This window comes from Phaenicophaeus curvirostris, chromosome 19, assembly GCF_032191515.1.
Source record: "Phaenicophaeus curvirostris isolate KB17595 chromosome 19, BPBGC_Pcur_1.0, whole genome shotgun sequence".
Lineage (NCBI taxonomy): Eukaryota > Metazoa > Chordata > Aves > Cuculiformes > Cuculidae > Phaenicophaeus > Phaenicophaeus curvirostris.
In genome coordinates, this window is record NC_091410.1 from 7,605,003 (window position 1) to 7,632,613 (window position 27,611).

The 27,611-nt window shown below is 44.6% G+C and overlaps 1 protein-coding gene and 1 long non-coding RNA gene across 2 annotated transcripts; both read right to left on the minus strand.

Annotated features, from left to right (window-relative positions):
• Positions 1-368: 368 nt before the first annotated feature.
• LOC138729010 (uncharacterized) lies at positions 369-8,980 on the minus strand. The gene is made up of 3 exons (XR_011338805.1): positions 8,658-8,980; positions 1,659-1,733; positions 369-784 (listed from the first exon to the last, which is right to left on the minus strand). It is a non-coding gene; the product is annotated as an uncharacterized lncRNA (long non-coding RNA).
• Positions 8,981-11,401: 2,421 nt separating this feature from the next.
• On the minus strand, positions 11,402-26,607 carry LOC138729009 (ras-related protein Rab-40B). Its single transcript, XM_069872844.1, has 6 exons — positions 26,382-26,607; positions 16,225-16,285; positions 14,302-14,362; positions 13,409-13,486; positions 12,719-12,941; positions 11,402-12,319 (listed from the first exon to the last, which is right to left on the minus strand). The coding sequence occupies exons 1-6, from the start codon at positions 26,521-26,523 to the stop codon at positions 12,048-12,050; spliced, it is 837 nt and encodes a 278-aa protein (XP_069728945.1). The 5' UTR covers positions 26,524-26,607; the 3' UTR covers positions 11,402-12,047.
• Between the last annotated feature and the right edge of the window lie 1,004 nt (positions 26,608-27,611).

Here is a 27,611-nt window from a genome sequence, read left to right on the forward strand (position 1 = left end):
AAGAAGCGCACACATGAAGGACAGGATAAGAGAGTGCTGCACTACATCCAGGTGAGAAATTTGTACTCAAACTTGGCTACACCACACTGAGACAGATGCCTGGAAAGATACTCATAGTGGGCCAGTAAAATCTTGGATTTCATACAGGTCCTTGCGGTTTCTTCAATAACATTTCCGGCAGCTGAGTTTCCTTCCTGGAGAGTTGTATTTGGACACTACTCCCTCCGACACCAGATCCACCTCTTAACTTCTTTAAGGTATTTACAGCATGACAGCAGTTTGCTAGAGAGAGGTATTATGTCTGCAACAAAAGGTCTTAAAACTATTTATGAATGACAACCCCAGACAATTGAAGAACGTGCAATGTGTTCTGGATCTGTGTTAGAACACTTTAATAATTATCTTTACAGTTCTGAAAGGTGATGCTTGGATGGAAAACTGCATGGAACTCCTGAATATAAAAGACACAAGCCAGGGTGTACCAGTTAAAACTTGGTTTCACACTAGGTTAACAAAGTCACAGATGAAGCTGGTTATGTCAGGTAGAGGCTAATATACAGGGAAGATGAACAAGATTCCTCTGTACCCATGCAGCCAGTGCAGTCTGACATCTTGGGATCCACAGAGGAAAGGCAAACTGTCTCAAATGTTTCTCCACAGGAGTCCTGGAAGTATGTCCAGAGCTTTGACAGGGAACTCAAAAGGACTTCAGCCTTCACTCTGATCCTCTTAGCACACTATCACAGATGACAGTCCTAAGACACGATGCTTATGGAAGAACATACTATGAAAAACAGGAAACAGTTTGTCAGCTTTAGCCACAAGAACAGTGACTGAAATCTCTTACAGGACTAGAAAGTGAAAGCATGGCAAGTTTCACAGGAATTGCTATTTTAAATAAATTATTATTATTATTAAATCCTTCCTATCACCACAGGCTGGAAGTACTGGGAAATCTGTTTAGCATGGCACCTTTCTTCCTGTATTTGGGGTTAGAATCCCATGGCTAGGCTTCAGTTACATTTGATTCCTGATAAAGCACCCCATTACCTGTTAATACAGCTCATCTAGTAATTTCTGTTAACACAGGAGAGTAGGCTTACTGCCTTAAGATCCTCCCAAGTTCTTGAGCCTCCAGAGAACATAAAATTTAGAGTATTAGAGGTCTGAGCTCAGTTCCTGCAAGCACTACTTGAAGCAAGTAGGAGAAACATTACATTCAGCTCTCCCGTGAGAAGGCAGTGGTTTTATTGCTGTACCAGACTGCCACACCAGAACAGAACAGCTTCTCCTGATGGTACGTGGTACAGCAGCAGCAAGCAGCTCTTCTCCTGCTTGTGAATAACTAGACAACTTAGCTCTTGTTTGGGCCTACAACCATTACCAACAGCTAACATGATTCAGCCTCTGCTGGAAGGTGAGACAAATTAATCATCAGCCAGCTTTATGCAAATTAATAGCATCCAGACATCCAACCAGGCAGTGGCACAAGTAAGAGTCCCTCTGGAAACAGCACAGGATTCCCTTCTTGCAGCTTTACTGAAAGCCTTCCAGTGATGGAACAGTGAAAGCTAAGCAAGAACCTTACAGAAAAAAGAATGACGTGGCTGAGTTCACAACAACACAGAACTAGCATGTGTAATAAGTATGCATTTTACCTTGTTTCTCTTTTTCTTTGAGTGGATCTGCATTATAAACTCTGAATCCATTTTCCATTCCACATGCAAAGCATCCTGTGGCAAAAAGCACATATATATACACACATATATCGTAACTGCAAGATACACTCCAGAACTAAGCAAGAGTCAGAGGGTTAAGAGAGCATTACTCGATAACAGCACTGTTAAAGCCGAGCTAAAGACCACCTGCAGGCTTTGTAAGTGATTGCAAGTGAAAGCCCTTTAGAGAAGTTGTCCTCTAAACCGGCCTCTAATGAGAGTGGAAAGCTCGCTATTTTCTTTTTAGGCAGGTGAAAAAACAATGAAAGGAAGGGAGAGCAATTCCCAACCCATCTGTATCCTATGCCTTGCACTACAGAGGGAAGGAAACCTGTATTTTAACTTCTACAACAGCCATTACAGAGCAAGTCCCCTCCTTTCTTATCAGCATTTACACCACAATTACAGCCCCTCCATCCATTTGTTCCCATTTCCACAGAAGAGAGATTCTCAAACACAGCTTTTAAAAATACTCTAAAGATAAGCTACCAAGTCAGATGCCAACAACTACAGGCTAAACCAAGGAACGAGTAGAAACCAGATTAAAATACTCTGGAAAATCGTTTTAGTTACTTTTATATACAGAGTTGTGCAAGTGCCTTTTTAGTGGAATCCCTCAAACTACCAGTATCCTGTCCTGCCGTTTAACTTGCTAATGGGTGAATGTAGCTCCTGATATATAAAGAAATGCCCCTGTGAGGTTACGGCAATTACAAGTCATTAAGAAGCAGCCACCGTTGCTAGAGGCAGACTGACAGAAGATTAGTTGCTACACAATTTACGTGCACTGCATCAAAAATCCAGTTAGGATGCTCGAGGTACTGGTACAGAGATACTCAAATTAGTCTGGTTTTATTCTTATGCACTGAAATGGCTGCAACAATTTACATCCCCCAAATAAAAATCAAGGAGCTATATCTAAGTACATCTTTTCCCCAAAATCAATACCCAAACCCCACAGGCTGGGTGGGAGAAGGAAGTCTTCGTTTTTAACAGAAGGTCTCCAAACCAATTGCTCCCAGCCACATGACCCAGGATTTCCTGCACACCAGACTAGACTGATTTGCTGTGGAGAGACGGCTCAGAAGCTGGCAAAAAGGCTCAGAATGCAAGAGACTGTTTCAGGTCCTGCTGGTGTTACAGGTCACAAACAGCTCACTGTGGTCCTCACACTGCAGGCAGCTGTTGGTCTTTGTGGTTTGCACACTGTTAGCTTAATATAGGCTCAATTAAAAACTGTATATGCTCACTAAAGACCAAGTGAGCAACGTTCAATACACACATTCCACTGATGCAGGTTAAGATATCCAAAGAAACATAGTTGGGGATGTCTTTTTGTTGTTGTTGTCATAACAATACAGAAACATATAATAAATTTGATCTTGACAACAGTATTAGTTTAAAAACACCATGATTTGGGGAAAAAATGCAGCCAATTTGAGATTCTTTTTAATATTTCGAGAGTTTCATTCCAAGTAAGACCACTTAAAAAAACCAAACAAACAACAAACAAAAAAAAACAACACAAAAAACCCCCCCAGAAAACAGAAAATCAACCAACCAAACACAAAGCTCCCCAACCAAAGCCCAGCAGCAACAAAAAGACGGCATCACACACCTCCTCTGCTTTGCAGACCAGTATCTGATGAGGTGGAGGGTGGATATCTAGAAGCATCCATAGGATTCCTGTTCACTGAACTCACACAAATGAAAAATGACTACAGCATCCACCTCTGTACCCTTTGATGCAGAAGGGAAACAGACCAACCCTCTTACTTTAAGTGCAGGCACTTGGAGCACTTACATGCCAGGTTGTTCTTACAGTACTGCAGTTAGCTAAACACACAAAGAGAGGGGTTAACAAGAGCACAATAACTATAGAAAGATTAGTAAATATATTGAAATAAATGCATTTGAATTAACTACCCTTATTTCGCCTCCTCCCTCCTCAACGCATTGTCCTTTAATTTGCTCTGTGAATAAGTAAGAGTGTGCTGCGCTGAAACCACAGGGCCAGTAAGCTGCCACCTTGTGTAGGATACTTTGCTGGGATAACCAGAAAGCAAATTACAATGGAAACATTTGTCTCTACATGAAGCACTTCTGTACAGGATGACAACTGATCTGTTGCTGGTAGCTGCATCTATATAATTGTTTTTCCAGTGACATTTTTATGTCACCAAATTATATTTCCAGGACAGAGAGAGGGGGGTGCTGGGATGCTGAAACCATTCTGTAGTAACAAAGCACGGTGAAGTTTTACTTGGGTTAATACCAGCAGCTCATAGCAAACGCAAATGGGGCGTTCCCAATGCAATAAAACACAGACATTACATTTCCTGTAGCACTGCTACAGCTTTTCTGCAGGGCCCTCCTCGTGACTAAGACACAGGCTGCTTTTAATGTCTTGGGAATATCCATGCTTTTAACTGCAGACAGAACTGAAGGAACATGAGTAATGGTGATACCCCCACACAGCTGATCATTACCGGCAGAGATAGGAAGTTCTCAGTCATGGCATCCCCCAAGCCAAACAAGAGAAAAAACACACAGGAAGATTACTGCTACTCGTTCAATTCCATGATACAGGAAGAGCTTTGGAGCTCAGTGTTTCCCACACGACTGATCCCAGCATTCAGTGTGATCACAAATTGGCAGTTCAGCTACAGCTCAGAAGCTCTTGCTGCGAGAGCAGTCAGAGAAGGGAATTGCTGCAGCAATAGGTGTGCTTCCTTCTACAGAAAGGTCACCTCTGGTTTACGAGGGGATAGACACGCTGTCAGAGTCACTGACAGAGGACAACTCAGATAATTAAATTCTTTTTAAAGTATTTACTTCAGATGCTCAGGGACCCTGCATCCACAGAGTGACTGCCCTTACACACAGCTGCACTGTTCCTGCAGGAAATGCAGTTTGCCAACAGTCCCAGTGAGGCCCCACTGAGTTTTGATTGTTGCTCTAAAACCATGGGAAAATGAAGAGTTAAATTAATGCCTATCCTAGCAGATGCCACAGGAGGAAGGGGTCATTGGAATAGGCAGGCTGGAAGGCCCAACATGTAGAAATTGCAACAGTGGAGTCCAGGGAAGTGACTCTGCAGGCTCCTAGCACCTTAGTTTTCCTCACTGCAGCAAGTGGTGTCTAAAGCCATAAAGGAGCCCAGAATCCTTCTAACACTCATGGGATTCTGTAGCTGAGCACTTCAGCCCACTAAACGAGAGCAAATGAATAAGCCAAGTGATTTAACACCAAAACAAGTCCATACCTGAGTTTTCAAACTTGCTCTAGACTACTACAGCAACCAAAGAGGGACTTGTCAGCAATTTACACAGATATTTTCTGGTGGGGTAATTTATTATGATGTTTTGTCTACTCATCTCTGTAAAGCATGTTCATGTCCTTCTGAAAGCATGAGAAAAGTGCCCAAAATCAGGAGTACACTAGCTTGAAATAAAGAACCTAAAGACAGAGTATTCCATCTTAAAACTGAGAACATCTGACAATACAGCCCTTCCCTTTTGGGGAGTTATATTATTTCTTAATTTTCTTGTTTTATAGAAGTGACAAAGGTGCACAATATAAAAATACAGCCTCACTCAAAAAAAAAGAGTGAGGGAAGGACACTTCAGAAAAACTGCCGATGCCAGTTTTATCACTTATCAGTAAGGGAAGGTATGACTTGGACAGACTTACTAGCTCATTCCTCCCATCCTCCCACCATCATGGGAGGGGCTAGTCTTAAATTATTAAGAAATTAGGTTATTGTGACAATATATGCAGACACCCACACTACTAAGCTTCAGCACTCCCTCCAGTGACTCATATTTCTATTTCTGGTAGGAGCAACAAGGAAGAAGTGAGCTTTTCCTCTTATCTACTCTTCTTTGAGCAGACAAAGAATCGCCTTTAATACTTTACTTGTTTAGGGTGTTTTTTTAAAAGCTAGCATGCTACCTACTGTTCAGAAGTCATCACTGCTAACCAGAAAGAGCTCCAGGATCCTGAAAACGAAAGCCAAACATGCTTTTTATTCAAGTTTCTGTTGTTATTCAGTTGGCTGGACAGGGTGGGTAGGGTGGATTATTGTTAGGATCAAGTTGCTCAGATCACAGATTCCCAAAACAAATTCCTTAACACACTTTGTATGTGATATTATTAAAAAAAAAAAGGTGTTTATGTTGCATTTACTAATACGAAATTTAAGGAAGCCTTGCAACAAAGAACAAGTTGTAAACCCCAAGATGATGTTCTGAGGGTATTCTGCAGTAAAAGAGAAACTTAGTATCCTGGACATTCTCTTTCCAACCCAGCCCCGTGACAGACCAAGCACCAAATATCACTGCATCTACAGACCCCTGCAGCTATGAAATGAAGCTACTCCTTGCAGATCATTTCCTCAGATCTGTTGCAAACACAAGATGAAGACAAGTGCTAACACAGTTGCTGAAAACCAAACTATTCTTACTGTCTCCAACTCAGCAGGACAGCACAAAGAGAGCTAGCAAAAGGCACACTTCATTAACAGCTTGATATACCACTGACAAATGTCACCAGAGAGGTTAGACTCCGATCAACAGAACAATTAGTGCTTACACACAGCTTCAAGAGCATCAGCAACAGGTACATGAACTGCAGTCTACCGTGACACAAGCTGCAAGAGTGTTTTAGGCAAGAGTGTTATTTGTTACGACAAAAGGACATTACAAAATGATGACCTGCTATTCCTTATTCCACAAAAATGACACTTACTCATAAGTCTAGTGCTATTTTTATATTGCAAATACAAGACAAGGCATATGCATCTCTATGCTCGGAAAAGCCTTCCCCTTTCTAAGCAAGAGGAAAAAGATAAAGCAAGCAGAGAACTCGGAAGCTTTTCAGTCATCCATGGATCTATACTTGTCTGCCAATATGACAATTGCCTTTAACCACCATTCTATAAATATAAATCAGGCCAAAAAAAGAAGTTACACCACTACTTTTGAATGCTTGGTTCTTACACTAAGACAGTGACACTATGAACTACCTTTCAGCATGGCTGTTTCAGGAGCTCAACCCTCTGAGGACAGGGTCCGAGGCAGCCCTGTAGCACCTCAGGAGGGAGCTGGCTCACTCCCAGGCACCCAGACCAGCCCACAGCCTCCATGAGCAGATGGATGCAGGGATGCACCCCAAACAAGCAGGTAAGTGTGTGGGGGATGCACCCAAAACTGCCCTGCTCCCACTCCTTCTCCACTCTGCTCTCGTGAGGCCCCACCTGGAGCCCTGTGTCCACTTCTGGAATCCCCAGCATAAGAAGGATATGGCACTGTTGAAACGGGTCCAGACGAGGCTACAAAGATGCCCTGAGGGCTGGAGCACCTCTGCTATGAGGACAGGCTGAGAGAGTTAGGGTTGTTCAGCCTGGGAAAGAGAAGGATCCAAGGAGACCTTAGAGCAGCTTCCAGGACTGAAACGGGCTCCACAAAAGCTGGGAATTTCTACAAGGGCTTGAAGTGATAGGATATCCTCAGAGGGAACGGTTTTAAATTGGAAGAGGGAAGATGTAGATTACATGTTATTGAGAAATTCTTCACAATGAGGGTGAGACCAGGTTGCCCAGAAAAGTTGTGGCTGCCCCTGCCCTGGAGGTGTTCAAGGCCAGGTTGGATGGAGCTTGGAGCAACCTGATCCAGTGGGAGGTGTCCCTGCCCATGACAGAAGGTTGGAACTGGATGGGCTTTGATGTCCGTTCCAACCCAAACCATCCCATGATTCTACCACTCCTCTCCTGGCACCACGGCCTGCCCCATTCCCAAAGCTTTCCTGCTGCCTCCCACAGTGGCCACAATGCCCGGGCCATGGGTGGCCTGCCTTCTGCCACAGGGCGCTCCTGGGGGACAGACCCTCTCCCTACACCCCAGTCTCTCCCCCCTGCTTCCCATCACGCAGCCCAGCCCCCCCATACCTCGGCCACTGTTGACCCCCAACCCCACGCCCCAGGTCCTTCCCTTCCCATCCCACACCCTGCCCCCACTCCCCCAGTCCCGTCCCCCACACTCCACAACACCCCAGCCTGTATCCTGGGTCCCTCCCAACCCCACAACCCAGTTCCTTCCTCCCTTTCCCCCCAGCACCCCAGGTTCCCCACAACCTCGCAGCCCAACCCCACATGCCCGCTCTCCCCATTCCTGTTCTGCATCCCAGTTCCTCCTCAACCCCGCAACCTCACTCCATCCCCCCCGTTTTCCCATCCCACACCCCAACCTCACACCTAGGCTCCCCCTTAATCCCACACCCCAGCCTCCCCCCCTCCTTTTCTGCACCCCAGCCCTCCTTCCCCCTTCCCATCCCACACCTCGGGCTCTCCCCGCTCCAACCCTGCACCCTAGCCTCCCCCTCCCCTTCCCTTTCCAGCTCCCCCACTCACATCCCGCGCCCCATTCCCTCCAGCTCTCCCATTCCCATCCCGGGTCCTCTCCAGCCCCACACCCCAACTCCCCTTCCCCTCCCTTCTCCCATCCCACACCCCGGGCTCCCCCCAACCCCACAGCCCGGCCCCCCAATCCCGCACCTCAGCCTCCCCATCCCCATTCCCATCCCCCCCATTCCCATCCCGGGTTCCCCTCAGTCCCACACCCCAGTTTCCCCTTCACACTTCCCATCCCACACCCCAGCTCCTCCCATCCCCCCGTATTCCCACCCCACACCCCAGCCCCCCCATTCCCATCTCAGATTCCCCTCAGTCCCACACCCCAGCCCCCCTCCCCCTTTCCCATCCCACACCCCAGCCCCCCCACTCCCATCCCAGGTTCCCCTCGGTCCCACACCCCAGCCCCCCCGCTTCCATTCCTCTCCCACAAGCCGGGCCTCGCCCAGCCCCCCCTCATTCCCGTCCCACAGCCCGAGGCCCCGCCGCCCCGGAGCCGAGCCGAGCCGGGCCGGGCCGGGCCGCCTCACCGTGGTCCTGGTTGAAGCCGGCGTAGAGCAGCCCGTTGCCGTGCGGGTTGGCCGGCAGCAGGTTCATGGCTCCTGCCCGGACGCGCCCGCCCGCCCGCCGCCCTTTAAACCATAGCGGCGCCCGCCCGCCTCAGCCCCGACGAGGGAGCCCGGGCCGAGCGGAGCCGAGAGGAACCGAGCGGAGCCGAGCCCGGGCCGAGTGTAGCCGAGCAGAGCCGAGCCCGGGCCGAGTGTAGCCGAGCAGAGCCGAGCCCGGGCCGAGTGTAGCCGAGCAGAGCCGAGCCCGGGCCGAGAGGAGCCGAGCGGAGCCGAGCCCGGGCCGAGAGGAGCCGAGCGGAGCCGAGCCGGACCGGCTGGCTGCTGCTTCCACCCCAGCAGGCAGCGCCGCCGAGCGCAGAGACCATCCACCCGCCTCTGAGGAGCGCCGAGCGATCGAGCGGCGGTGGCGGTGGTCGGGGGGAATGGCGGGCGCTGAGCGAGGGCAGCGGGGATCCCTGGGGCTTGAGGCACCGGGAGGGCCTGGCACGGCACGGCAGAGCCCCCGGGGCTGAGAGAGCTGCCGCAGCGAGGGCAAACGGGGACAAAGAGAAGACATAAATAAATAAGAAACAAAATAAACAAAGCAACTCCAAAAAAACCCAACCCCAAAACAAAATGAGCCATCCAAATGAGCCCTGAGAGTCAAATATTGAAACAGGAATCTAAAAATACTGGAGGTTTTTGAAAGCCAAGGCCATTGATCCAGTATGTGGAATATTTCAAAGTGGAATATTTTGATTTAAGCTAAAGTACTGTCAAGTTTCATCTCAGCAGTTGTGGTTTGAAAGTTAGACAGAATGTCCCTCTTACAGCACGATTTCTTTCTCTGAGAGCTACCTGAGAGGAGGTTGTGGAGAGGAGGGAGCTGGGCTCTTCTCCCAAGGAACAAGGGACAGGACGAGAGGGAATGGCCTCAAACTCTGCCAGGGGAGATTTAGGCTGGACATTAGGAAAAAATCTTCACAGAAGAGGTCATTGGGCACTGGCAGAGGCTGCTCAGGGAGGGGGTTAAGTCCCCTTCCCGGGAGGTGTTTAAGGGACAGGTGGACAAAGCGCTGAGGGACATGATTTAGTGTTTGATAGGAATGGTTGGACTCGATGATCTGGTGGGTCTCTTCCAACCTGGTTATTCTATGATTCTATGTTTTCCTTAAAACTGTGTTTTTCAGACGGAGCGATGATCTGTGCTGAACGGATGTCTCTTCTGTAATCACCTCTGCAGTATTTTTCTATCTCAATGCCGAGGTCAGGCAGAGCTGGTTTCAAAGCTGCAAATGAGCAAGACTTTTGACTATTGGAAAGTTTCATAACATTAAAATTAGACCTTGGACAGTAATACCTGCAGTGACCACTAGGTACAATATTCTTTTTGCACTCATACGTGTATATATATACACACATATATATACAATAGCTTGAGTCAGAAGGGACCTCAAAGATCATCTAGCTCCATATATATTTCTATGTTATATATTTATACTTATATATAAAAATAATCACATTGCATCCTTACAAGGTTTTGTGTCCTCAGGCAGTCAAGAGACTTAATACATGAAATGTAAAAAAAAAGCCAAGAAGAGCTTGTTAAGTCTTCTTTCCAACTACAGGCCCAGGCTTTACTCACTCCACATGGGATTCCTGCAGGCATTACCAGAAGGGAGGAGCGCTGCTGCAGCCTCTCCTTCTCTTAGCGGGCAGGAGGAGCAGCGAATCTCACCTTGAGGACACACACATCCATATTAATGTTCTCCCCAGCTGAACATTCTTACCGCACAGTACATACGGAAAGAAAACAAACTAATGACCTGGTGACTGAAGAGGCCAAGATTACAGTTTGGAAGGAGTTTATAGTCATGCACAGACCCCGAACACTCCTGAAGTTGGCATGTCTGATCCAGGTTTAACCTTTTGTTGCTCTGGGCTGCGATCCACATTTCTTTCAGCTGTGGACAGGCAGTCTCCATCATCTAGCAGCTTCACCCCAGGACCTGCAGCACACCAGCACGTGGAGCCTGCTTATCACCCAGGGAGACATCCCACAGGAAGCCCTCCCAAGGTCTTAAACTACAAGACTTGTTCCCCACTGCTCTTTTAAGTAGCGATGCCTTCCTAGGTCCAGGTCCTGGCATAACATCAGCATTTTACTGGCTTGAATTTTCACTGCTCCCTTGCAGAGGCTGTGGACATCTGTGCTGATCCAGAAGGAATATCATAGAGACAACTTGACAGCATCTCACATTAGTGAAGACACCTGGGAGAAACTAGGATGAAGCTACACCATCCCTGCCAAGGTCTATTATTGCTCAGGAGAGCACGTCATACAGTTCCTTTGCAAACAGAACGACTTGGCATGTGTTATTCTTCCATATTTCAGTTACTCACCTTGAAGACATGTTGTATCAAAAGCATTACATGATGCTTTTAGGATGACCTCACATTCCTGCTTCCTTGTTCTTCAAAATCTTCTAAAGGAACAACCTTCCCTAGTTAAAGAAAGCATAATAGGACTTCTTTTCCAGAAACATTTATTTATTTATTAAATAGTGTTCTTTCCTTATAAAGCAGCTCTTCAAGTCATGTTCCTTTTACCATAGTGTCTTTGGCATTTTCCTCCTAGAACATTCTTGGAGACTGGTATAAAGAGTAATTTTTTTTCTTTTTACAGAAAAATAAGTATTTAAACCACAAATTCATTTCCCAAAGTATTAAATAACATACCAAAAACTTTATCAAATCTAGTACATACACTAATGGGACAAAACCTTGTTGTGTATGTGCATAATAATTATATATACGTTTTTAGCTTAGTTAAGTTAGTGCTTCAAAGCTATTGAGGAAGCTTTAAAAAAAAATCCAGACGCACAATTGCAGCATTACTAAAATTTGTCCCACTCTTTGTAGAATTTAACAACGTACACGATACATTGCGTTTAAAAACCTCCGCCTGAATGGGCAAACCAAGGACTCATTTTTGTATTTTTGAATAGTTTGCAAAAAGACAATTTTTATACAATTACACAGCAAGTCACTTCCCAGATTTCAGGAAATTAAGAACTGAATATAATTATAATTAACCCCTATGTGAAAACAAGGGTATCATGCAACTAGAACGCAGTATGAAAATCCAACAGTCAAATGCCACGTCCTTCCAGTCACACTGAACACATCATTCATTCCAAAGCAGCATTACTGCGGGAAGCGAGCTCTGAAAGAAGACTCCTCTTCCTTATTTCTGTCTCTGCTGTGTGATACATACACAGAGTGGGCTCAGTCATTAAACAAGGAGTCCTGGTGTTCAGTGCTTCCTTCACACGAGGGGATTCCAGCCAGGTTCCCTTCCCCATAGGGAGCTTAAGCAATTTTACAGCTGTTTCTTGTACAGTTTTTGGGTGGGCTCTGCGGAGGATGGATGGTTTTAGCTTTCTTTAAGCTGTTCCTTTTATTGATGTTGCTGGATGTGAGGGAGTATGAGCGTCCATGCATCATCCCGGCATTAAGGCCGTTTGCCATAGAGAAAGATTTGAGGTGGCTTCTTAAGGCAACAGGGAGAGGGAGCTTGTCAACAAGATGCACGGGGGTACAGGAGACTACGGCACGGCAGCAAAGGTCCTGCAGACTCAGTACTTAAAAACAGACATAAAACGTGCATTGCAATAGCATGCTTATGTCAGCCATGTGGTAGCAGCACACCCAGCACTCTGCGGGCCCTCTGTCCTTCCAGGATGAATTCTTATTTCTCCTCCCACACCCTTTCCCACACACACATTATCCAAAAAATCTGCTGTTTCAGTTTCCTGTTTATGACTGAACATGTAAGTTCTATGAAAGACGTTATTCCCTAAAAAAGTAGGAACAGTTTAACGACTGCAGATATATTTTCTGTTAGAAAGCAAATTCTACAGGATATCTGGTTGTTCTTTTTTGATGTTTTTGCATCAAAATGTCTTTAAAATATTTTATATAAATGAACCATAAGTCTTAGCTAGAAATGTATTTACACATTTTCAGTGCACATCGCTTACCCTTGTTCAGCCTCCAGAGCCTGTCCATTCCGTGTCTCATTAATACTGTTCTTGCTAGCTCAGTGAAGGACTCTGTAATATTGAAATTACAAAGTGGACTGACTTCAAAAAAAGTCATGCCCAGTCTCTCAGCGTAGGCTTGTGCTTGCTCAGTAGACACTTGGCGCTTGAAGGCTAAGTGGAGGCGATTTCCAACCAGGATTTTTGGCACACCAGGAGCATGCTGAGCAAAGAGAAGTAACAAACAATTAATATTTTGGCCTCCATTTTCCCCTTCCCTCAATTAAACCAAACAAAAGCTTTTCTCAAGACTTCAAGTCTAAGTGGCAGGTTGGACTAGATGATCTCTAGAGGTCACTTCCAGCTTAAGATATTCTATGATTCTCTGATCTCTTCCTCAGGGAAGAGAGGCTTGCACAGATGATGTGGCAAATCTACAGCGACTGCGACTACAATATCAAATCTTTGCCCTCCATATGGTTTCCATCAACACCTTTAAAGAAATCAGATGCTTGAGCTGATACATTTCCAACTTTCTAGAATTATAAACATAGAGTTCTAATCTTGGCATCCTGGGTAATTCTGTAGTAAGCGCTGCCTGCAAATGCCAGGAAAACAGTAGGAAGTATTGCAAGCAGTTGGTTTTCATCATCCGTTAGAGACTAGGGACAGTCTGGGATTGTACCTTACCTCATCTATTTCTTTTATCCATCGATCCATTCCATCAAATGACCAACGATTTGTAATATCATACACTAGGATTACTCCCTGTATTAAAAAAAAGTTAAAAACTAAGTTTAACGGAGAATACAGTCACAGAATAACTCAGAGAATTTACCTGTAAAATCTCCAAATCTGAAATAATCGTGCAAGATGCTGAGCAACTTCTCAATGAAGCAGAACCTCAGCATCCTGTGAAACCAAGCTCCATTACACATCAGCCACGGGGCAGAAGACCTCGCTTCGTTTTCGGGTCTGATGTGTTGGCAAATATTCTTTTTACAGCGGACAAGTTTGTATGATCATACACACACACGTTATAGCAAATAAATATTCTCAGTCACATTCAGTAGCTTAAAGGTTCAGTGCTCTCTGCCATTCTGGAACATAGCAGATGCAGCTTCTCTGAGCCAACACACGTAATGAGTTTCAGCAATACCTCAAAGTCTGAAGCTGTAGTCATCACATTTCAGACTATGTTTGTATTATTTCATATTATTCTTCAGAGTTTTATGTTATCAATTGCTCTTACGGGCTCCACAGTTTTAAAAGTAGTATTAGGGTATCTTTCTCATAGTAACTGAAGTATGTTAGCTTACTTTGCTTGATGTAACCAACAAGAAGGCATAAGAATATATATTACTGTATTTTACCCTGATTCAAATTCAAATTCATGGATTTTCCTCCACAAAAGAAAATCCTGCCCCTTGTTATTTCCCACGTTTCATGTTACCTTTCAACTGTTATTGAATCTGTGTACAATCTACAAGGGAGCTACAGAACCCATCAGGATGGTTTGCCAACTCCACTTTCATTCATCTAACAATCGTTACAACTTTCTCAAGGATGAGTCCTTTGCTTACCTGAGCACCTCTTGAATAAGATCGAAATATGGTGCAGAATCTCCCTTGCCCTGATGTGTCCCTAAAGAAAGTAAATATATATATATTTTAAAGCAATAGGTGGCCTCCCATGTTCAGAGTTCAACTGGATTAACCTGTCTGTGCTGATCGCTATCAGCTCTTCTTCCTGTAAACAGGCAGTAGCAGTCACTAACGCATAAAAGCTCTTCTTGCTCTCAGTGCTTTTTCCCTTTCCTCTACATTTCTCAGGTTTCTCAGGCTAAGAGGACAAGAATTTCAAACTTTACTCTGGTCATCACCCTTGAAAAGCAACGCCTATTTACTCCAGGGTATGCCACTAGACTTTGCATTTAGTTCAGCTTGAAGAAAGATTCTGTTTTCATGGTAAAAGAAAAGTGGGAGGAAACAATAGCTTTAACCAAGGAAACTAATAGAAAACCAGTGAATACTTGAATACAGCAGCAACAGTTCATCAAGAGTCCAGTGGGACGAAGGTATCCCAAGAGCCATAGACAGCATAGATTTTTAATAAAGGGTGCACCAAAAAAAAAAAAAAGCATAAACAGTTTGGAACCAAAATCAAATTTATAGAGAAGGACATAAGGGGCAGAATTCCATAAAGACTTTTTCAGGTAGATTACTCTTCAAATGCAAGGCACATATTTCTGTATATGGTCAACTGTAGAAACATTTCCAATCTCTTGTTTTAAGGACTTCGAAGAACGTCTTTGTCCTTCACAAAAAAAAAATTAAAACATCTTCTTCCTGGCTGCTTCTCAGATAAGATTTAGGTGGTGGTTTTGCTAAGCTATATAAAGTGGAAGACAGAAGAAGAAAGTAGGTGAACAAAATATCAAGTAATCAAGATACCATTTGGCAGAATACTATTATCCATCACTTCATTTAACATGTGAAACGTTTTGAAAATCACAAAGGCAAAACCAACCAATGAGGAATAAACTAAAAATAACTTAGCTTTGACACACAGGCACCTAACTCCAGTAATTAGAAAAGTTTCAAACAACTTTTTTTTTGGTGTTTCTAAACACCAAAAGTAATTTTAAAGATAGAAATGGCACAGAACTGTTTCTTTATAGGAGGAAAACGATATGATCATCATTGAAGTTCATTTTCACCTCCAACTCTCTACTCTATCTGAACGCTGCTTGTTCCTAAAACCTCTGTCTCTAATTGTTCTAGATTATGGTTCCTCAACAATCACACTCCATCTCCTTTTTCTTTGGCACTGATCTTCCTTCTCCCTCTTTCATGCCATGAGTTCAGGGAAACAGAAAAGCAAAGTGCTTAGGAGGCAGTAACGCTGCTGCATTTTTGAAGTTATATCACTTGCTGAGTGTTTCTAAACAAACCAGAAGATGGCCACCTTCAACCAAAGCACCCTGAGAGATCAAATATTTGGCCCTACAGGGAAAACATTTGTTGTAAAATAATTTTATTTGTTCTTGATGTGTTTTTGTGAAGATCAAATTACATCAGATTGCAGATCAACTACATTATATGACAAATAATGCCGCTTTTTTTTTTTTTTTTAAATGAGACTGTGGATATTTAGTCAATCATGACTAGTAATAAATTGAACAAAGAGATGCTTCCATATGATCGCATACTTTCTAGGGTACTTCCGCAGTTCTCATTACCCATGTATTTTATAGTCTTTGAAGGCACTTCAAATCTAGCTCGAGGGCACTTGTAATATTTTGTGCCTCTCTTCTTCATGTTACTCATTTCTCACGCTGAGAAACTGCAGGGCCACCTGTTTTACATGAACGAGATGCAAAACAGGGTGAAAAGGAAGCGCAGCTCATTAATATTTCTGAAGAACAAGGGAACTCCTGCCCCGAAGATTTTCAGTTTTGTGTCTCTGCCATATAAATGATGAGGAAAGGTGGAGCAGATGCTTACCAGAGCTGCAGCTTGATTTGTCGGCCATCCAGAAGAATCATCGTAGTCTTACAATCGATACCTGTGGGGAAGAGAGTCGTACAAACCTTAGAGCAGCCTGCAGGTGTACAAACACACACCGAGCAACAGATTTTAAAGCAGATAACTTTAGAAAAGGTATTTGTCATTAGCACTCTATTAAGTGCATAGAGTTGTTAATATACGGTTACAAAGACCTTTCCTATTACTTAAGCTTGGTCCATTCAAAGCAGATGTCTCAGGCTCTCTTCAGGCTGATGAATGATCTGTTTTCATCATCATGACAACATGTATGCTCAAAGAGTTTCCTCTTTTCAACAAAAGGGCACAAAACTAGTTTTTTTGCCTTTTCTCTCACTAAACACTGTTTTCCCCCTTTGTTCCTTAGCTTTACTGCCACCATTACGTCTTCCTTCTTTATCCCCTCTGACTCATGGATGGCTCTTATATCAGATACTCACGTCCCTCTTTTGTAAAAGCAGCAGATGGTGCAAGAAGCAGCTTGCCTTTTGTCTTCCAGCCTTTCCCATTGCCACAGAGAACACCCTTCTCAGCCCACCAAACCTATGCAGCTGGTGCCCAACAGAACACAAGCAGGTTCCATTTATTCCTTCCCTTCCCATTCCCAGGCTTTGTGGCTGAGCTATAACATCTCTTTGAAATGGGCTGAAGAGGTAAGGCAGTATTTAAGGGAAGTATGTGTTCTCAATATGTGTACACAGTTATGCATATACACACACACACAGAGCTTAGCTCACATCTTCACTGTACATTTTGTAGTCTTTGCAAACATTCTTCAGTGCTATATAGTGTTACCTTTTTACTGCTAACCTGACATGCTCCAGAAAGCAATTAAACTACGTAAAAATAAGCTCAGGTCTAGCTTTACTGTTCTCTTCATCAAAAAAAGGTGTAAAATTAATAAGGTAAAACTAATCACAAATGGTTGTGCAGCTGCAGGTAACCCATGAAAATATCCACCACCACACCAGGGTCAATGGCTCTGAACACTGTGTTTCAGTACTGCATCCACAATTTGCATAATTATAAACATTAAAATAAAAAGAAGCCTTTATTTTATCAGATGTTATTTAAAAAGTGTGGATTCAGTGTTCACACTGTGCAGCCAAGCAACACAGTTTCACTGGTAAATGCATTTCTTTCATGTTTTCTTTGCTATGTCACAGTTAACTTCTTGAATTGAATGTTTGTTCACAGAGTCCTCCGAATGACCTTTAAAAAGCACAGAAACTGGCTTAAAAATGTACCGAAAGGTAATGAGACTCATATTGAAAAAGAGAGACACGCTGTATTTCCTGAGCATAAGCAAAACAAGGGGGTGAGAAAAATACATTGCCATGGAAAAACAAATGCCTGCAGATGGTGCCCTAATTACTACTACTAATTTCAACACATCTTTACCATAGGAGCAGGGATGACAGTGCTGAAGATGATCCTGTACGAGAGGGCTAGTTTCATCATTCCGAAATTCCTGGAAACACCTAACACACAGAATAAACTGTGCATAACACTACAGAACTCATTCCAGCATACCCTGCTACCGCTGACAAATACCTCCACTCGTTTATCTGAAGTTAATGAAGAGGCACAAATGATGTTTAGCAAACACTGACACACGCCACACAGCGAATGGACACCCATCCCTTGGTTACAAGACTTAGCAAGCGTAGAAAATCAGCACTGCACAGCTAGAGAATACTCAGCTGAATCAACCGGGCACTGTGCTTAGCACCACAGACCACAGACTGCTGCAAGCTGCTCGTGTTTGGCCACACATACAATAAAAAATGTGGCATTTTTTTCATATGACGTGCACGAGACAAGCCTGAAAAACACACCATTACCAGCTGCTGTTTATGAAAGCATCTCATGGGCTTCTCAAAAGAGATGGATTCAGAAAATTCCTATTTTCCAGCTATTATACAGACAGCAGCAGTTGGTAACATAACCTGAACATCTCTCTCATTAGCATTTGCCATTGATTAAGAATCAAAACAAAAAGCCTTTTACCACGAATCATCAGGAACAGCATGAAACCATAACAATGAGACCAACAGATATGGATTGTGCTGTTGCAGAAATCAAATGTCCTTCCAGAACATTATTCACTCATTTAGTAAGACAGAATAGCTTTGTTTGGATATGCAACTAGAATGTATCTCTATACAAGAAAGGGAATAAAAAGGCTGCTAAAATAACAAAAATCAACTTTGAAGTAAAACAGAAAAACCTCCAAGTGCTTAATACGTTCACATGGATTTTTTTAATAAAAATTATTTGCCTAAAGCCACACATGGAAATCAAAGAACATGAAACGAGCCACTCGCCTTGCTGAAGGGTTTGGATTGCTTCAATCTAATATGATTTTGTTCTTCTCGAACACAGAGTTAACAGATAGAAAACTGAAAGAAGTATTACCGAACGCAGGAATGTGGTAAGATTCCCAAAAGTGCATTCAGCTGTTTGGTAACAACCGCAGTAAACAGGAAGCCATCAGCCTTTCTGTATCAATGCTCTGCAGCCATGACCACACTAGGCTGTGCTTCACTGACCACACTAATTCTGTAAACACAAGTTATTTTAAGGCTTCCTGGGAATTTCTGCTTCTCTTGAAGCTTATAGCAGTGTATCAAAGTTTCTGGATTTGTGATGGGTCACTTTAGGGTAGAATCCTTCAGTTATTTAAGTTGCTCATCTTCTGGTCCACCAAAGGCAACGTTATTCACACCAAAAATGTTTTCTCTCAGGTTTAGTAATTTTGATTCCATGATTTACAGAGTTAACAGCCAGTCATTCAGCCTTGCAGCCCTGAAAAACAGATTGACATACTTGAATGAAGCCTGAATGCAATGGACTACAGACAGACCATAGGTTACCTCTTGATAATATGACACAGAGTAAAAACCAGGTTTGTTCCTCAAAATTTTTCATAGGAATTGGATGTTAGCCTAGTATTTTAATGGATTTGAGCTTGTTCTGCATTTGCTTTAGATCTGTGTTTCGATTTAGATAAATTCTACAACAGGGGAGGAAGAAAAATGTGAAAAAAAACCTTAAGAACTTTAAGACTAGATTCTTCAGAGCTCTGCTTTACCAATCCAGCACAGAAAGATTTTATTCAGTGGCACATTTGACTTACAAATGCTCCTAAGCCCAACCCTTTTTATACCTGAGAAAGGACAGGACACAACTTCATTTTTTTAACATGGTGCTTAGTTACATTTTAGCTCAAACCAATAAGAACTGGTTTCACTGTTTTTTATTCCTCTTAACGTGTCCTTTCTTTAAAGTTTAAGGCATGCTGTTCCTCATAAATAATTGATGTCAAATTAGCAGATTTCAGGTTTGATTAAAACTTCAAAATATTATAATAATAATCATCATTTAACTCCCTGCCTCCATGGCCTGACTGCCTTTCAGAGATTTCAATGTTAAACACCTCCAGCAATCATCCACTCCATCAGTTTGTCCAAATTACCCATTCCATCGTAGTTACTCAGACATACTGATGCCTCCTTTCCGCTGTCTTTTTCTATGCCAATAATTAAATGCCTATGGATTTCATACATCCTCAATGGGATTCTGGGCCTGTGTTTAACAACGCCCACTAAAAACATCCTTCAGGTTCAAAGACTGTCGACTGCACTCCAAAAATACAGGTCAAGGTTTCAGGGAGTGCTTAAACCTATTTTCTGTCAGGCATGAAGAGAATTCAACAATCCCATCACTTCCCACTTAAATTTTCCCTCAGCTATCTAGCTTTTCATATACACATACACACCTTAAAATTAAGATTTAACTTTTCTCTTCAGAACACATTTGTAACCATTTCAAATACATTTGAGAAACGGCAACTTCCAGCTCCATCCGTTTATTGTTCCAAGCAAAAGGATCCACAGCTAAGCCTTTGGTTCAAAACTCAGCTTTAAAAACTAAGCCACATTTCCAACATCATGCCCAGTTTTACTGCAGGGCTTGTATCTGTTGATCTGTAGGCACAAAGTTCAGGTTAAGTGATCATCAGATTTGCCTCTGCTTGCCATTTCAGAATAATCATATTTCCAAACTCCAATTTTTTCCCCATCACACTTAAACACAGCACAAAAAAAGCCATGTGTGAAAAACACAGATCGCCTGTTCAGATTGAAATAGACACTATATTTTTAGATCAAGACTGTATTCCTCACTTCATTAATCAAGCCATAAACCACAACTACAAAGTCTCACAGCTAATTCAGCTATTTCAATGATGTGAGAATTTTCCCATTTTTAAAGTGAAGCTGTTTGTGTCAAAACTCAGCTTCAGATTTAGCTTTATGGTCACGGACGCATGGCAGTACCGCAGGGCATCCTTCAGCCCACCTGCATGGCTCCAAGTGTTTAAAGGAGTTACATTCACAAGAAATCTACCCCTCAAGAAAACAAAAGTGCTTTTTAAAAGTAACACAGAAGCTTTTCCTAGTCACAGATTTTTAAGGCATTGGGTTAAAACCTGACAATCTCAGGGCACTCCTAGTTGGCTCTCGTCCAGGCTGTTGTACTTGGAACCAAAGCACATAGTTTGGGAGCAAGAATCACGGCGTACTTCCAATACTAATTTCAAAACAAACCCACTGAAACTCCCAAACCCGTAAAAGCCCTACAAAACTAATTAGCCTGCTAATTTACACAAGCAGTAACCCAACAAGTTTCTGTTCACCTCCTTACTGACAGTACTGGTAAGTAAACGAGCCAGCACTTTACATATAAAACTCACATTCTTCCCTAAAAGAACATGCAAATGCTGTAGGTACATTTTGTTTTCATCACGCTTTGGCTTGCAGCATTTCTGCTAAGGTGGCCAAAAAAGAACTCGGCGTTCAAGGCAGGTGACTGGAAAGAAAACTATTTGACATCAGCCAATAAACAGCTTTTAACCAAAACTAGTGAATGATCCTTTCAATTCAAGTTAAGGGGAAAGGAAATAAAGATCCTGAGATCCTACCTCGTTCTCCTCTGTCTTAACACGGACTTGTTCACAACGAAATGGCCCAACACATTGGATAAATCTTAATCCTGGCCCAGGCAAACACAATTTTGGTTAGGCCAAAGCAGCTTAAAAGGGCTCAGTTACCTTGAAGTCTGACCTGGGCTTTGTCTTTCTGTTGCACACCTGTCTGGGAGCCTCAAGGTAATTTTATTTTCACAGCCACTTTCCCTCAGATCTATGGAAAAAACTGGGGCAGGAGGGAAGACACCAGTAGCCCAAGGGCAACTGAGTCAGAATGAATGAATTTGCACAAGAAAGACAAAGGAAGAGGGGAATTGTTGCTGTAATCTCTTTTGCTACAACAATCTAAGGTGTTACTTGTAGCAACAGCAAATCTCCAATTCATTCAAGCAGGTTGGTTTCAGGCAGGAATCTGAAAAACATTCACATGGTGTTAATATTTTAAGGCTCCTTCATTCTGCAATTGTACAACACAATGTGCTTGACAAAAAATTAGGTTGTGGTGAATAGGCTTCGTTAAGAAACACCAAGACGAGGTATTGGAAAAGGCCATGGCAAGAAAATGCCTGGTTTGAATATGCGCGTGCGTAGAGTAAAACAAAGAAATATTATGATTACTATGGCCGAGTAGAAGAAAGCGTGCAATAAAGCAGAACTAATTTTATGAAAGGTCCACAGAAACATATGAAAACCCACACGCTGCCAAGCAGGCCTGGGAGTTCCGTTGCTCCATTAAACCAAGCAAGACAAATATTCATTGTTTGAACAGATGCGCAGGATCAGTTAACAAATACAAACCCCAGTACTGATGGGCTGATCTGATAGGAAACACTGCAATATCCTTTACCACGGTGTTTATGAAGAACATGGAAAAAGAGGTAAAAAGGCATCACTCAGCTACGCTGCCATGTATCAGGGAATAAAACACAACACGCTGCTCTCACGAGGCCAGCAATTCTTGGCACGACAAATCAACAGAATAGGTAGCGTAAGGCTCCAAACTTGAGATCTGGGGATGAGGGAAAGGCACACAAATGGAACCCAAGAATAAACACAATCTGAATTAAATAATTCTTTTACAGAATGGAAAGTACTTGTCATAAGTACAGCAAGAATAAAGGGGATCAGTGAAAGGAGAAGAGCAAGTACTGAGTAGCGACCTCCATTCAATGAACTTTCTTCACATGCAGTATATCATACAATTTAAAATTAACATCATTTGTCAGCAGCAAGCACAGCTCTGGTAAGACAGCACGTTAAGGGGTCGTCATAGTTAACATTTAGAGTAGGATCTATTACTGCTTTACAGACTCATCCCAAAATAGGCTAGATGCCCTATTTGAAGCAGCTATTTCTTCCCACCAATGCCATGGAAGCCTACAGTAATGAGCTAAGAAACTGGATGTCTTCTAGACATTTAAACTTGGTGTATGAAATTAAATCTTACCAGCTTTTCCTTGTACAAGGATGCAGTTTATTCCTCTTAAACTGGGATCAATGGACATACAACTGAATTTTAACAAAATGCAAGGGAAGGGAAATTACTCCTATTCAACCTTTTAGGAGAAGTTACTTCATGACAGGTAAGGATGCATCCAATGCAGTCAGGCTCAAATGATGTAGGAAAGGCTGAGGATACAGGCAGAGAAGGGATATCTTGTACAGACCATCAAAGAAACTGGGTGACTTACATGCAGTGTTCTAAGTATTTAGAGCTTGATACATTCAAGAACATTATAAACTGAGGACTGAGGAAATATTTGTTATGAACTTTCACAGTTGAAATCCATCCTTAAGACAGACTAGACTATAATATGTGTAAACATGGAGGCTCAGTAGGTACAAAAATCCTTAGTTATTGCCATGCCATCTGTTTATATCCGCCCTCCTCTTGTAACTCAAATCCCTCTCTTCAGACCTGCTCATCTTCTCAGGGGCAAGAACTTCTACCAGCCACTGTGAAACAGCAACCTTTGCAGAGCAGTTTGCAAGGCTCTGAATTACCGTACTGGGCAAACCTCGTGCAGCTCAGGCTGATAAATACCCTGGTGAAAAGATGACTATCCATAAAATAGCTCATAAAACTTACAGCCCTGTAAATACACATTTTGGAGTTATCAGTAGCACTGAAGAATTTCCAAGCTGGCTGGAATAATTCAGAAAGAGTATTTGTATTTCTTGGCTGTCAAGACATCAGTGCACAGAGTTATCGTGCTAGCCACACAACCAAAATGGGTTTTAAAAGCAAAACCACAAGGATTACGTGCAAAAGTCCAAAGGAAGTCGGCTGAGTTCAGGAGCTGGTCAAACATTCTCTCTCAAGTCACATCAAGACACATCACAGACTTCAGAGCGAGGGTTTATAACCTCGTTTGTGTGTACAGAACAGAGGTGCACCAGGCACCCTCTCCCCAAACCTCTGTCCTTTCTCTTCAACCCTCTGAGGAGCACGAAGACCAAACACACTGCAGCGTCCCGAGGAGTAATTTAGCAAAACTATTAAGCAAACACCTGAACATGTACTACAGATGCCTTCAAGGTACATTGACTCGTAAGGAATGGTACAGAGAACTCTCATTCCTCCCTCCCTCCAGTTCTTTCCTGTGAATCAGAACTACAAACTCAATGTAATAACGTATCCTGCAAAGCCTTCCAGTGAATTAAATAGTCACACACTGGCATTAAATTAAAGCAATGGGTAATTTGACAAGATAATTTGCTTTTTAATGTGCCACACGATATGTATGCATTAGGGGAAAAAAACAAAGCAAAACTTAAGAGTATGTAGAGTATGTTCTAGGCAAACAAGATCAGGGGAGTGAAATGAGTAGAATGGGAGGGAAGGAAAAGAGAAATCCCTGTTTCCCCGACCCATTATCTTAGTTTTAAATCAGTCTGCAATGTTCACAGCTCCCTGTCCTGCAGACAGAACATACCTCACTTGGATTGGGCTCTTCAGTCTTGCCCTTTAAACAGCTTAAGTGAAAGAACACACTACAAACACGAACCTTGATCTTAAAGGGCTACAAACATGACGGTGAAAAAAAGGGAGGAAAAAAGTTCTGCTCTTCTGCTCTTTCAGTGACAGCAATTTCACAGCAAAAACCTTTGCTGTTTAACAAAGATCTTTTACTAGAAAAATGTTTTCATTAGTATTTCCCTGACAACAGAAAAACAACAGCTGAGGAAGATAAACCCTGACCGCTACATTCTGTGGTTTAACACATTTCTCTTAACCTTGGTCTCTCAATACAGCTTTGCACACAGGATCCTCTCTGTGGGATTTTAAGCCCCAACCCCCTCTCCTTTCTGAAAACCACCTAATAGCAACTACAGCACATCTTTCCTATGCCCCTTCCCCTTTTGGTATTGACAGAAAGTCACTCTGAGAGCATGTTTCCTTTCAACGAGTGTATTTTTCAGTGTCCATTCTTCAAAGATGTTAACATCTTGTATTCAGTGTGATCTATGCCTGCCAGATACGTCTTCCTCTCTAATCAACACTTTTTGCAGACTTTCCCCATCTCAAATGCAGGGTCAAGCAGAGCTGGCTCCAAAACTCCAAATGAACAAGACTTTTGACTCTTGTGAAGTTCATAATAACATTAAAATGAGCTCTTGGCGAGTAATAGAATATAGAATCATAGTATCATAGAAAAACCAGGTTGGAAGAGACCCACCGGATCATCGAGTCCAACCCTTCCTATCAAAATATGCATGAAGTTCCTGGGAAAATTTATCCACATGCACGTGAGTGTGAAACACATCCTGCTCAGCTCCTGCCTGGCTGCACACGATGGATGAGAATCGCTCCTCGTGTGGCCCAGGTGGTCACTTGTTAAAACTCCAAAATGAGTCTTGGAGAGTTTATTTGCCGGCATTTTCAGTATCAGCTTAAATAAATAACTGGCTCCAAAGCTCCAAATTAATAAGAGACTTGACTGTTGTAAAGGTCATTAAAATTAGTCCTTGGAAAGGCAGAATATGCTTAAATTTGAGGGGAAAATTGATCCGCAAGCCTGTAAGGTTCAGGGAGGTTATTCTCCCTCTGTATTCATAGAATCATAGAATAACCAGGTTGGAAGAGACCCACCGGATCATCGAGTCCAACCATTCCTATCAAACACTAACCCACGTCCCTCAGCACCTTCTCCACCTGTGCCTTAAACACCTCCAGGGAAGGTGAACCAACGCCCTCCCTGGGCAGCCTCTGCCAGTGCCCAATGACCCTTTCTGTGAAGAATTTTTTCCTAATGTCCAGCCTGAACCTCCCCTGGTGGAGCTTGAGGCCATTCCCTCTCGTCCTGTCCCCTGTCCCTTGGGAGAAGAGCCCAGCTCCCTCCTCTCCACAACCTCCTTTCAGGGAGTTGGAGAGAGCAATGAGGTCTCCCCTCAGCCTCCTCTTCTCCAGGCTAAACACCCCCAGCGCTCTCAGCCGCTCCTCGTAAGACTTGTTCTCCAGCCACTGGTGAGACCGCTCCTCGAATCCTGTGCTCGGTTCTGGGCCCCTCACCACAAGAAGGATGTTGAGGATCTGGAGCGAGTCCAGAGAAGAGCAACAAAGCTGCTGAAGGGGCTGGAGAACAGGCTTTATGAGGAGCGGCTGAGAGAGCTGGGGGTGTTTAGCCTGGAGAAGAGGAGGCTGAGGGGAGACCTCATTGCTCTCTACAACTACCCGAAAGGAGGTTGTGGAGAGGAGGGAGCTGGGCTCTTCTCCCAAGTGACAGGGGACAGGACGAGAGGGAATGGCCTCAAGCTCCAGCAGGGGAGGTTCAGGCTGAACATTAGGAAAAAAAATTTCACAGAAAGGGTCACTGGGCACTGGCAGAGGCTGCCCAGGGAGGGGGTTGAGTCACCTTCCCTGAAGGGGTTTAAGGGACGGGTGGATGAGGCGCGGAGGGGCCTGGTTCAGTGGCAGGCAGGAGTGGTTGGACTCGATGACCCGGTGGGTCTTTTCCGACCTGGTGATTCTGTGATTTTAAGCGGGAATAAATTGCGTCCGGCTCCTGCCCGGCTGCGCTGGGGATCGCTCCCTCGTGCTGCCCAGCCCTGAGGAAGGCTGCCCGCTCTCTAAAGCTCCAAACCGCATCTTTTAGAGCCGATTTCCCTCTCTCCGGCGCCCGCTTACCCGCGCTGTGCCCGTAGGGCTGCTCGGCGGCGCCGTCCCGCAGGCTGCCCAGGATCTCGCCTTTGCCCACGTCGCTGTCTCCCACCAGCAGGAACTTCAGCAGGAAATCATAGGCTTTCCCCGGGCTCCCCGCGGGGCTCATCCTCCCCGCGGCTCAGCTCCGGCGGCATCGCGGGGTCGAGCGAGGAGGCGGCGGCGGCGGCGACTTCGTCCCGGGGCCCCGTCCCGCCGCGCCCCAGCGCCTCGGGCCCCGCCCCCCGCCCCCCGCCATTGGACAAGGGGAGGTTAGCCCCGCCTACAGCCCCGCTCGCGGCTCCACGATTGGACACCGGGCAGGGAGCCCCGCCCTCTTCCCCGCGCCATTGGACAATGGGCAGTTAGCCCCGCCCACATGAGACCAGCGGAGCGCAGCTGTTGGGCACGTGACTGTAGCCCCGCCCCCTGAGCACTGCCATTGGACACGGGACTATAAGCCCCGCCCCCTGAGCGCCGCCATTGGTCAATGGACTAGAAGCCCCGACCTCTGCACCATCGTAGCGCTACAACTTTTAGACGAAGAACCGTGTGAGTCCTACAAGAATGTTTGTTTGGGTTTTTTAGGTTATACAGTCGTGTCTGGACGCGCTGCAGCGCCTCAACGTCCTTCTTGTAGCGAGGGGCCCAGAACTGAACACAGTCCTCGAGGTGCGGCCTCCCCAGTGCCGGGTACAGGGGGAGAATCACCTCCCCGCACCTGCCGGCCTCGCCGTTTCTTGCTCAATCCCGGCCCCGGTTCCAATTCCCCGGCGCCCACGTAGCCCCCGGGGCGGCTCCGCTGGGAACAGCGCGGGGGGCGGCGAGGGGCTGCAGTACCGTGAGTGGCCACGGGGCGGCAGCACTGTGAGGTGTCCCTGGCGGGAGGCGAAGCGCGGCGGGTGCAGCCCCGGCTTTCGGCCACGCGGCGGCGCCGCCCCAGGGCCCCGAGAGCCCCCCGGGTGCAGTACCGCGATCCGCCCGCCAGGCGGCAGCACCGAGGGGGGGGGGCCTGCGAGGGGCCTGGAGGGATCACAGAATCACTAGGTTGGAAAATACCCGCTGGATCATCGAGTCCAACCATTCCTATCAAACACTAAACCATGTCCCTCAGCGCCTTTAAACACCTCCAGGGAAGGTGACTCAACCCCCTCCCTGGGCAGCCTCTGCCAGTGCCCAGTGACCCTTTCCATGAAAATTTTTTTCCTAATGTCCAGC

Excerpts from the sequence above, each read along its gene's own strand:
- LOC138729009 (XM_069872844.1), bottom strand. The coding sequence starts at position 26,523 with ATGAGCCCCGCGGGGAGCCCGGGGAAAGCCTATGATTTCCTGCTGAAG. Across the intron at positions 12,942-13,408 it reads GGATAAAAGAAATAGATGAG|CATGCTCCTGGTGTGCCAAA; the intron begins GTAAGGTACAAT and ends CTCTTTGCTCAG. Across the intron at positions 12,320-12,718 it reads GCTCTGGAGGCTGAACAAGG|TACTGAGTCTGCAGGACCTT; the intron begins GTAAGCGATGTG and ends TCTGTTTTTAAG.